Source organism: Aquarana catesbeiana, linkage group LG12, assembly GCF_042186555.1.
Source record: "Aquarana catesbeiana isolate 2022-GZ linkage group LG12, ASM4218655v1, whole genome shotgun sequence".
NCBI classification, from domain to species: Eukaryota; Metazoa; Chordata; class Amphibia; order Anura; family Ranidae; genus Aquarana; species Aquarana catesbeiana.
This window is the reverse complement of record NC_133335.1, coordinates 149,397,619-149,410,271: the sequence shown is the minus strand read 5'-3', so window position 1 is coordinate 149,410,271 and position 12,653 is coordinate 149,397,619. Positions and strand designations below refer to the sequence as shown.

The window sequence follows — 12,653 nt, the reverse complement described above, 5'->3', positions numbered from 1 at the left end:
CTCTTGACAGTAGATGGGTGTACCCAGATCTCACTTGTTTCTTCCAGTTGTGTGCTGATGGCACTGCTGAACATCTTCCAATGTTGAAGGGAAGTAAGCATGATGTGTTTTTCATCTGCTGCATTAAGTTTTCTTGGCCATCCACTGTGTCTAAGGTCCTCACCTTTGCCTGTTTCATTGTGCTTCAAAAGAGCTTGAACAACACATCTTGAAACCCCAGTCTGCTTTGAAATCTTTGCCTGGGAGAGACTTTGCTGATGCAGTCTAGTTGCTGTGTTTAGTCTTGCCATGTTGTATGACCGGTGACATCAAAACTGTCTTCCACAACCTCATCTTAGTAGCAGTTTGGCTGTTCCTCACCCAGTTTTAAGCCTCCTACACAGCTATTTCTGTTAATGACTGTTTCAACCTACATATGAAATTGATTATCATTCACACATGTTTGGTATAATCACACACCTGACTCTAATCCTACTAAATCCCTGACTTTGTGCAAGTGTACAAAGTGTGCAAGTGTAAAAATTGATGCTGGTTTGAAGCCAAAGATTTTTCTGTTTCCTCACTTTGCACATTTATAAAAATAAACAATTAAAATATATATTTTTAAAGCATTCTTATTTTACAGCATTTCTTCACATCCGCCTAAAACTTTTGCACAGTACTGCATGTGTTTCAAATGTGTATTTAACCACAAGTATTTTTGGGATGTGTTCTATTTCTTTGTCTAAGCATCGTGGAACCAAAAGGCATTCCTCCTTTTCATTTTTCAGCTAACATCTGAAGGTATGGTGGTGAAAGCTGCATCTTAGAAATAATAAATAGAAGTCTCTGCTTAAAGGGGCGGTTGTATCTTTAAGACTATATCAATTTATCCAGGGCTTTTTTTCTCAGAGAATGGGAGCAGGAACTCAACCATTGCAGCCTCCCCCCCCAATGAACGGTGGCTGTGGCTAAATTGCACTAACAGTGGGGGTATCTCAAAGGGGGAATAAATACCAAGAGTATGTTATGTGCGACGTTCAGGGATGTGCTATGCACACAGTTCAGAGGTGCTGGGTTGAGGGGTTTACTACATACAGAGTGCAGGGTTCAGCTCTTTCACAGGCTGACCAGATCTCACTTCCATCCCTCCTCTGACCTCTGCAACACTCTCCCCCTCCCTCCACCTCTGCAAAAATCTGCTTCCACAGGCCTCATCTCTAACCCCCCCCCCCTCACCAAAGCTTCCTTTCCTCTCACCCAGACCTGGCTCTAGTACCTCCTGGCAGTATAGGCGGCTTGGCCTCCCTCATCTGTAGGTAGATCATTGGTTAGTATCTGTGCACTTGAGCGGCTTACCAGGTGATGTCAGTTCCACACTGCATCTGCATTTCCCTTGTCCCCGCTGTGAATGCAGAACAGGCAGGGATCTGTGAGAGCCTCTGAGAGGAAAGCTGTCCTTGTAAACACAGAAGGCAAGTGACAGTGGTGAGCAATGAGTAGAGGGCGAGAACCGAAGGTGACAGAACTGAAACAGGTGACTGAAAAAAAGCCCTGGGTGCAAGGGTCACATGAAATGGCCTGTAGGGCCAGATTCGGCCTGCAGGCTTTGTGTTTGACACATAGGGTATAGAGTAAGGTACTAACACAGACTGTCCTCATTGGTAAGCCAAGATAGAGCCACACCATTTTTCTCTTAACTTGGTTTTATTGGACGAATTGAAATGTAATCTTGTAATAAATGGGGAAATAAACATATTTTGCACATCCATACATATCATATATCAATAGCATTATGTGCTTCAACATTTAATCTTAACAGGTAGAATTTATTTCCCTTATTGCAATATTTTCCTTTACATACATTTTCTTTTGAAAGCACCAAGGAAATCTATTTTGTACAATTGCAGTGTTCATCAGGACAAATATATCCCAAAGGCAGTGAACAGCGCAATATCAGTTACATGTGCAATATACTATAGATAATCTAAATAGTAATATAGATTGAAAGCATAAGCTCACTGCTTGACTGTACATGAGTATTCCTGCACTGGAGTTTCCTCTAAAGGAATATGTCATGGTAATCCTTGTGATGTTACTGTACCCAGCTTGTCAGTATCGCCACCTTCAAGTAACACACATATCTTCCTATTGGTCCAAATCAAGCACACAACATGTTATGATATGTTTTAAAAACAGTGATGGTATTTTTTTTTCAGATCTGCAAAAATATTCTGCTTGTAGGAGATGTGATCTATGTTGTTTGTTGTGCCTGCACTGAAGGGACATCAATACACATCCATCAGCAAAATCAGTTCTTGTTTAACAGTGCAGTTATAACAAATGGCAAACAGAATATAAGGCATATCTAAAACCAAAATAAAACTTATATTGCAGCTTACCATAGATAACTTGCCTGCATTAATTTCCTTTTTTAATGCATTTTCCCCTTTATTTTCACCTGGTAATCCTTTGAAAAGCACACTTCCTGTCTTAAGGTGGCTACACTCACTCCTCCTCTGTAACTATTGGGGGAATCATGCCTGCCACCCAGGCTGTTCTCCCTATTTGGGTATGAAGAGATCTTCCTCTATTTAATTCAATTACAGTGGGGGAAGAGAATTGTTATTTCACAGAAGATATAAGAATTAAGGAAATAAGATTGATTGTGTTTTCATTCCACCTCACAGGAAGTGACAAAACACTGCATTTACACTGGCAGGATCAACGGGTATGTTTTGTACTTAATGAACATGTTCTTAGCCTGAAAAAAGGAAATAAATGCAGACACCACATCTAAAAGCTCCTCTTAAAAGAGAAGAGCAGGAATCAAATACACATATTTGACTATATGGTTGCAGCATCGATCTGAGCTGCAGCTGTCTCCTGCCGGCTCTACACTGAGAACTGAGTAATCAAAGGCCACTGTCAGTCACCACTCTGTGCTCTGCCCCTCCAGCACTCACTGAAACGCCAGGATGTGGAGGGGGTGGGAGCAGATGGCTTCATTCTCCCAGTGGCACACTGAGAGGCTGAGCTAGCTGCTGGTCAGGCAACTGGGCAGATCCCAACATTATTGTCGGTATCCCTGCAGAGCCTAGATCAGCTCTGTGACATCAGTGGGCTAAAGCTGGATTACAGGGGTGCAGAACTAAGTGCACTCCTGCGACCAACAGAAGTATGGCCAAATGAGCTTTGGCCACACTTCTCCTTTAAAACAAATCTAAACCTCCAAACTTGTAATATATTGCAGCTTACCAGTTGTTAGATGTGGTGGCTGCATTATCTCTATTTTTTAGGCAAAGAACATTTTCAGCAAGTACAGAAAATACCTGCGAATCTTGGCAGAAATGCATTGTCTTTGTCACTGCCTGAGAGCTTAGGAAAAACTACAAACATACTTATCTTTCTTGTCCTAATCCTTACTACTCCTATAAATCCAGTCTTGTAATAGATTAACAAAGGAAGACATGTTTTGAAGTCCTGTCTGTGTGACAACCATGACTCCTACCATAGATACAGTGGAGAAATAAGAGTATCCATAAAGAGACAGAAAGTGTGTTATTCCCAGGATTACCAGTCATTTTCTGTGCTAGCATGGAATAATCTTATCATGTATAGAACTGGGCAGGCTGGATTTTCGTTGGATATTCTATTAATTTCTGCTGACACAACAGAGGTGAACACAGATAACTCAGCAGCTTGTAAATTCTGTTTCATGGGAAGTAGTGACAAAATCTTCAGAGCTTAATTGACTAGTGTAGTGCATGTGCTTATCTATATACAGACAATCAAAATCCCCAACATATTTCCACCTTGTGCTAATGGCAACTTCACTTCTGATTGGTTGCTGATGTACATTATGATTTCTCTGATCACATTTTAGATTTACATCTCCCATGTGACCACATCTGCTGGATATTGTTGCTATTACTACCAATTAGATTAGGGGCACAAAAACTTGCAAAACCAAACTAGGTATTGTAGCACTTCCTGCCAATTTCCTAATCCTAGTATCTTCTGCCGTTACCACTTATTCCCATGTGCCTGTACCTTACGCTATAAAAGATTCTTTTCCTACCTAATTTTTGCACTGAAGAATCGACTATACCACAATAAGACCGAATGACATACCTTTTATCACATAGAACAACATACTTATCCTGCTAAAAATCCTTTCCAGTCTCCATCAGACCTGCTGAACAATTGAAATTGTCTTAAACTGCCTAAATATGAGTCTATAAGAACAGCTGTAAATGTAGTGCTGGACTAAGACAAAAGAACGAACTAGCCCTAGCAGAACACATATGTTTATGAACACATATTTTTGAATCTAGTGGACCATAAATGTTCACATGCTGGTATCACTGCTTGCAGATGTCTGCAAGATGAAATTTGATTTTCATCTGCACAAAGAAGACTGACAAACGCCAGAATTTCTGGTTGGCCAATCCCGGCCTGTCAGCAGCTAAAGACTTAGAATTAGACAACTTTAGGCATATTAACTTAGATTCTACTGTCTACGTTACACTTTTTATAAAAAGGCCCTTTAGTTTAAGTCATTTTATCTTACAGCGGGAGCAATCCCTCAAAGCGTACTCTGCAGGGGAGGGCTATCAGGGAAGGAAATAATGCAAATGGTCCATTGCAACACACATGGGAAATGACAGAGCCACATTATGCTGCACAATTCCAGGTTGCTTGTATGTACCGTTATTGTGGTTTCACTGATGTCACCCTTCCATATAATCAGTTGTTCCACTGCAGTTTTGTAGAAGGAAAAAGCTATTCAGCAGGATAAAACTGATGAACTCCTAGCAACCCCTGCATTCCTTCTTGCAATCCCTTGCTCCTAAAAGTGTGAAACTTGTGCATTGTAGTCACATGACTATCCTACAGGAGAAAAAAAACTCCCAAATCTACCTGAACCCCAACTGTGCATTCTTTACCAGAACCTCTTGTTACTGGAGGCATGGAGCAGATGCTTCTTAGTCACATGACTATCATATGAGGAGATAAAACGGAACTGTCCTGGCTGCCACCTCTGTATTTTTTTCCCAGAATCCCCATTTCTGGGTCATAGTGATGGTGCTCCTATTTTGTTGGCTGCTCAATGGTGTCTTCTGGGCAGCTAGTCCTCCACTGCTACTATATTTGCTCTTTTAGGACAGAAAGTGATGCTTAGTAGTAGACACTAGGGGTTATTTACACAAACTGGAGCATAAATGTTGAGTTAAAACCTGTTTAGTTGATTAGCACAACCAATTAGATTCTGTAAACCATTTGAAAGAATAAAATGTATTGGCAATTATGGAAAATTGTTCAACATTTGTACTGGTTTTCTTTATCCTGACTTTTGCAGATCAGCCTTGCTATGAACATTCTTGCAATGTGCTTTAGTTATGACAATTTTTTGAATGTATCAATAGCAAGTAAATGGACCCAGTATCTGTTTTCTTTAAGCATTCTAGACCAGAGTACTACTAGTAACAGTATACAGCAGATTATTAGGAGAGGCAGTGATACTGTGCTTATACAAATATAATAACATTCACGGGTTCAGTTTAATTTACCCCTTTTTGCTGAATGTGTGGCCTGCTTAGTAGAAAGATGATTAATATATATTCTTTATTTGTGTTAAGAGCTGCAAAAAGATATGCGTGATTATGAAAAAAATAAATGAATTGAATCTGCAATGTGAAGAAGGTTATAAAATATAGCTGTCCACATAGAAGGATTGTGACTCTTGTATCCTTCCTAGTCACTGTCGCTTCTCTCAGCCAGTACGGCATCAGTGTCCTCTGTGATTTGCAGAAGGGAATGAGGATCAGGGCTTTCTCCTCTCAACAGCTCGGTTCCCTCTTCTTCCACTTCATCTCCTCCAACTTCCATCATTTCTGTGGCCTGAACCTCTACTTCACCCTCCCTGATTTTCTTCACGTAAAAAGTAAAGGGAGGCACCTTGTAGACAGCGGTTTTGGAACGGGCATAGACAGGATGGTCGGGTGTGAAGGACTTCTTAAACTTGTCCTTGGAGGTCTTCATCTTTTCTCGTCTCTCGTTTGTCACAATCTTGGTTCCCAGCTTGGTCATCTTCTTCTCAATGTTGTGCCTGGTCTTCTCCAAGTTCTGCTTGGTCTTTTCCAAATTCTCTTTGGTTTTAACCTTGGTTTTTTCCATTTTTTCCTTTGAGAAAGCTTTCTTTATGTCATCAACTCTCCTCATTCCACTTTTCTTGATTCGTTCAGCTCTAGACACTTCAATTATTTCTTCCACCTCTACCTCTTCATCAGATGACAGCTGGATATGATCTTCCTCTTCTTCCTTATTCTCATTCTCTTGAACTTCACCTTCTATTTCATGCTTCTCTGTGTCTTTCAAAGACTTGCTGATGCTAAGCTTGGCAGGCAGCTTCACTTCATCCTGAATAAAGTAAATACAAAAAAAAAGGTAAGACAACAAATGAAATAGAGTAAAAATAGAAATATTGGGCGGGAACTACCAATTTTTATATTATATTGATAGGAAACTGTTGGGTAGATCCAGGATCTGGATGTACTTGAAGACCATAGACTATTTAAAATGTACTGGCTTACAATGGTGTAAGTCCAATGAGGTTTATGCGATTTATTGGATTTATTTTATTTACTATTGACAGTTTTTATGGATCACCAAGAGTACAGCTATGGCTATACTTGCAGCGCTCTGGTGCTGGACCTTAGGGTATCAGATACAGAAGCTGCAGAGTCATGTGCAGCTGCTCTGCCTGCCCCTCCTCTCCTCTTACCCATTCACGGAATATTTTGCAGCATCTGAAACTACACACAAAACACAAAGACTTTTGTGAATTGACAGTACAGGGACGGGTGGGCAGTCACACAGCAACTGCATCTCACCTGCTAGAGCAGAGGAAGTGTAGCGATAGCTGTACTCCTGGTGCTCAGTAAAACTGTCAATTTTAAAAGTAAACGATAAGTCCACGAGGTGGCATACACACAGCCAGCACATTTTAAATAGCGAAGAAATTCCCAGAATTCTTATTCCATGCTTTGAATATTTAACATAAATGTAAAATGTTAAATTAGTCAACTCTGCGTGAAAGTAGAACAGGTAGATTATATAGCAACACAGTATGGACCACAAATTGCAATTATGAGCAACATTTCTCCAAAATAGTAAAGGTTGATCGGTACTCCAGGGAGATAATTTGTATTAACATTTTTTTCAAAGTCCCCCCCAACATAATTAACATTCTTAAAGATCTCAGATCTCACTATTGATTCCAGCAGTTGTCAGCGCTCTAGCTTTACTTACATTACATGACAAGCCAACTGGGCCTGATTTGTATAAAGCTTAGCAAAGGCATTTTATAGATCATACATTTTTATTACAGCAACATACTGCATTTTTGTTGCATTTTAAGTGGTTCCTGTAGGTTGCACTTGGAAACTAAACTTGTTTGGGGAACATTTTAATTGTTCATGCACATATTTAATATTTAATTGTTCATGCACATATGGTTTTAACAGGCATTTTATATGCCTAGATATTTGTATAGAATTTATAGGATCGTGGAAGACACCGCTTTCCAAAAACATCCTAGTAATACAGAATTTAATGTGTTAAATGAAAGCCCCACCTCATGCAGGCTGTGGTATGTGACACACATTCTGTTTGTTCATTACTTTTAACTTCAGCCGGATTTACACAATTTTCTGCAGTCCACCGCCGGCTGCCAATGGAATCATTTTATTTTTTTCCATGTGCATATTATTTTCCATCCCCAGCTCTGTGCCAAAACTCTCAATAAACATACAAGACTTAGCTCGGTCTCACACAAAGTTAGGAAAAAGTATAAGGCTGTTTTTAATAATCTATAACAGTTGAAACTTGATTTGAATTGGATACCAACGCATATTTGATAACGCTAAATATATATTTGATTGCCTTGACTACTTTAAAACGGATGGAAGTACTGGTTACCATTGGTTACAAAGCCTAATAAGCCCTAGCTGTGCCCCAATTTGCCAATACAGTGCTGATTTTCAGATTCCCGAAGGATAAGGTCACGCAGCCATTTTTACCATTCATGATCTTTCCAGACAATAGGATCTTCTAAAAAAAACAACTGGATGTTTTGTAGTAACATAGAGAAATAAGCCTTTGGCTATAGGTGGTAGAAAGTAAACATGTTCCTTTATAGGTAATGACCACTCTAACTTCCGGTCATCAGGAGAATTGTGTATATCTCACATAAGATTATTTACACCCAATCTGCAATACTGTAATCCAGGTTACCATGAGGATTGCTCATTTTGTGCAGGTGTTACAGGGAGAGCGAATCAAATCAGTGCTCAACTGATATCATATATTCCAGTTTGGTTAGCAATGAAGAAAAGGTCTTGGACTGATAAAGGTCTTTGAGCTTAGAAGCTTTGCAGAGTAGTGGGGGAGTATGGACCCAATCCTGGGTCCATGTTTTGGTGGTGACCAGCACCTGCTGATTGTGCAGCTGTGTGTAGCCCTTATGAATAGTGTGCTGACTAATATTCAAGACTCCACGCTCCCCAAGAATCCATGTGGCTGCAAGGGAGCAGCCAGAGCTGTGCATGTGTTCCCAGTGCTTGAAAAGTCTTTGCAGAAGACAGAAGCCCTAATCCTGAGGGAATGAGTAGTGCTATTAGGATGCTTAATGGCACATTTTGAGTTATTCTGCAGCATTGGAAGGGGAATGCTGAAACCCTGTTTTATATTAAAACTGAACTTTCCTTTGAATAAATGCAGGCAAGGATGCCTTGAAAAGTTTGGCAAATGATTGTGTCCTTAAAGCTGAATTCAAGGTATGGCAATTTTTACATAGTTGCATCCTTTCTCTGTTGGGGTCCTCCAAGGTTCTATTCTTAGTCCCCTCCTATTTTCAATCTACACCTCCTCCCTGGGTCAGCTGATAGCTTCCCATGGCTTCCAATACCATCTCTACGCTGACAACACCCAAATCTATTTCTCTACCCCTCAGCTTACTCCTCACTAATCACTAATTTACTAACAGATATATCAGTCTGGATGTCACACAACTTCCTCAAACTCAATCTATCCAAAACCGAACTTATAATTCAACAACAACATAACATAACAACTGTGTTTTCATTTTCTCCATCAGTTCATCCCCTACAGTTATTACCTTTGGTTTCACTTGACCCTTCCTTCTAGATTAAAAGCTCTAACGAGCAGGCCCTCTGATTCCTCCTGTATTGAATTGTATTGTAACTGTACTGTCTGCCCCCATGTTGTAAAATGCTGCGCAAACTGTTGGCGCTATATAAATCCTGTATTATAATAATAATAATTGGTTCAGCATGGACCAACGAGAATATGTACAGTATGTGCCATACCTGTGGGATTCCCCCTGGACATTGGAAATGACTGTAGTATGCACTGTTACTGTAGTGATTACCTCTAGCTTCTGAGTCCTGGACCAAGTATATATTTATATATAAATACTGTATTTATTGGCGTATAACACTCACTTTTTCACCATGAAAATCGGGTGCAAATATCGTGTGCGTGTTATACGCCAATACTTCAATTTTAGCTGCCTCGGAGGGGACAGGGAGGGGGGGTGGGGGGGTGGGGGGTGGGACGAGCGCTGTCAGATTACATACAGTGAGAATCTCCTGTTTACTTGGCGGCCTCTGTAATAGGAAGTCCCGTCTCCTGGGCCACCATTGGACCACTGTTCTGTCTATCATAGGAGATTCTCACTGTATGTAATCTGCCGGCGCTCGTTCGGCCCCCCCTCCCTATCCCCTCTAGGCTGCAGATGGGCATCGATCAGGCTGCAGTGATGGCCATGGTGATGCTGCTGCACTGAAAGCAATGGTGAGGCTGCTGCATTGATGGCAATGGTGAGGCTGCTGCATTGATGGCAATGGTGAGGTTGCTGCATTGATGGCAATGGTGAGGCTGCTGCATTGATGGCAATGGTGAGGCTGCTGCATTGATGGCACTTGTGAGGCTGCAGATAGGCATTGATCAGGCTGCATTGATGGCAATGGTGAGGCTGCAGATGGGCACTGACCCAAAGTTCCTTATTTAAAATTAAAGTTTTTTTCCTGAAACTTCCTTCTTAAAATGAATGTGCGTGTTATAGGCCTGTGCGTGATAAATACGGTATATAGTATATATTGTGCAAGAAAATTAGGAGTAAATATAATCCTCGGCATCTGCCAGGGTACTTACCATAGATCTTTTCAGGACATGTTTTGCAATATGTATTTTTCATGTTTAGAATTTGAGCTACACATATCCTTTTTTTTTCTCTTGTCATATGGCTGTAGTGCTTTGCACAAGTGCACACTGTGGAGTGTTTTCTGAAATCTGATGAACAGATACACATCTGCATTATTAGCCAATGCATGTTGTAAATCACTCTAAGCGCACATTAACATTAAAGAGCATTAAAGCAGGCAAAGTATCACAGGCCTATGTAGACTGTAGACATGGGAATGTGTTCCTACACTGAACAGAGTTTTGTGTGCATTATGGACTGTATTTACCACCCAAGTACTGTAAATTGCATATGTATTATTTTCCTACTGATGTATAAGCAACATCTCCAATTTTCCTCCCCATCACTTCTACAGAATACTATTCTGGACATGTATCTATAGAATGCAAAGATATTTGGATCTAGATCACATGCAAACTGACTAAATGAGTTCATCTCATAAATGATTTGACACTGGGAACCAATGGAGCACAAGCCAAATTAATAGTTTATTTTAGCAATCATGATGCTGTTTTTTGGAGTTTGGTAAACATAATTGGACTGACTCAGCAGTGATCTAAATAATGAGAATGTTCTGTGTTTTGCCGCTGGACAAAGCCCTGGAGGGTCAGTGAAATGAATCAGTGATGCAGTAGTTAAGCCTGACAAGCTTGTGTGTTAGTGTGATCTGACTAATGATCCTTTATGGAAAATATAATTCATCGGTACCTCAACGCTACAGACAATGGAGAATGAAAGCTCATTCTGCTTCTATCATGCTGTAATATGTAATATTTTGGAAGCATAGGAATGAATCATCTGCCCACAAAGGCTCCTGCCTCCCCTCCCTACTCCATAGTCTGTAAATGAAGGCTCATGTGACCCAGCGTTCCTGTTTAGCACTGAATCTAGCAGAGCATACACTGTAAAGATGGTTGGATTGCACTTGTGTTTCCAATGATTATCTGATGTCTCTGATTTGTGTAAGGATGCTTTGTTTTGGTACCTGTCTTTAAGGTTTCATGCACATATGGTTTTAACAGGCCTTTTATATGCCTAGATAGATATCTGTATATAAATGTATAGGGTGGTGGAAGACACCACATCCCAAAAACATTGGAAGTCATTGAGCAAGGAAAAGACAGACGTTTAAAGGCACCACACAGACATCAATTTAAATCATAAAAAAAAAAAAACATTCTATTTGCACTTCTGGTAAAACAACTAGTTTACAATAATAAAAATAAATCCCAGTATTAAAGCATGTGATATCTTTGTACGTGTGCTGGACATTTCATGCATGAAATCCCCACATTCAATGCCTCCCCAATTATTACTGCCCAGCTATCATCTTATATCCACTTATACTGTACAGTATATTTATGAAGCCATAAACATGTATCACTGTCAGTCACAGTCAGTATAGAGCTGCTTCATCAGGACTGTCATTGTGGGTAATGTCACATAACATATGAATGTATATTTTGGCTTACTATCCAGCAGGCCCAACAACACAGGCACAGTCAAAAATCCTGCCAACAAGTAAAGGTGGATGCAGAGGCACTCAGGAAATTGGGGAGGCCGCCTAGACCATCAATAGGTAGGGTGTCGCCTCCCCTTTTCATCGCTGCTGCCACCCCCATATTCATGCGTCTGGCCCCTTTCAGGATGCCAGGCGCATGAATTACAACGGCGGTTTTTTTTTTTTAAAGCACCTGATTAGAGCCAGAGGCTCTAATAGGCTTCAAAACAGGGTGAGCTCCGGACACAGAGCATTGCGCTCAGAGCCCACCCAGGTGTGTTAGAATAGTAAATGAATATTCGCTATTCCAACACTCTCCGCCAATCAGGAAGCGCAGGTGTGAGACGCGCTTCCAGATTGTCAGAAAGGAGAAGCGATCTGATTGGCCGCCGAAGAGGAGGGAGGAGATGGAAGCTGCTGAGCAGGGGAAGGAGATGCCTGCTCGTGATGCCCGTGAAGAAGAGCTGGGGGAAGCCGCCCGTGGTTGAGGTAAGTGCACAGACCTAGGGGGGTAGGGGGGTGGCGGGTGCACTGTTTGCCCCCCCCAGAATAAATTACCACCAGCTGCCACTGGGGTAGATTATGACTTATGAGGACGATGGCCTACTGAAGGCCCAGGAAAGAAGCTCCTAACATAGGATGCAGTTTTATTTGTATAGGCAATCACTGGATTGCCTAGAGGTGCTAATGACTTCACCACTTCTAGTATATACACTGTCCTTTGGGGATCAAGAGGTTGGAGGAGGTCTAGATCGTCGATTCACGATGCTTTCCTGTGTCTGGAGAGCTGCATGTGCCTGCCATATAAGTGAATAGCTGTACACGGTCGGGCTCTTGTAAATGCAGATGCTTCTTTGAATCGTCGATTTGAATACATTGGATGCA

At 41.0% G+C, this 12,653-nt stretch overlaps 1 protein-coding gene across 1 annotated transcript in view; it reads right to left on the bottom strand.

The window, feature by feature from the left end:
* Positions 1 to 1,667: 1,667 nt before the first annotated feature.
* The window catches only part of CAVIN1 (caveolae associated protein 1), a 104,577-nt gene continuing 93,591 nt past the window's right edge, over positions 1,668 to 12,653 (bottom strand). Inside the window, exon 2 of the mRNA XM_073608395.1 lies at positions 1,668 to 6,402. Coding sequence (XP_073464496.1) covers positions 5,737 to 6,402 — 666 coding nt within the window. The 3' untranslated portion in view covers positions 1,668 to 5,736. The remainder of the gene's footprint in view (positions 6,403 to 12,653) is intronic.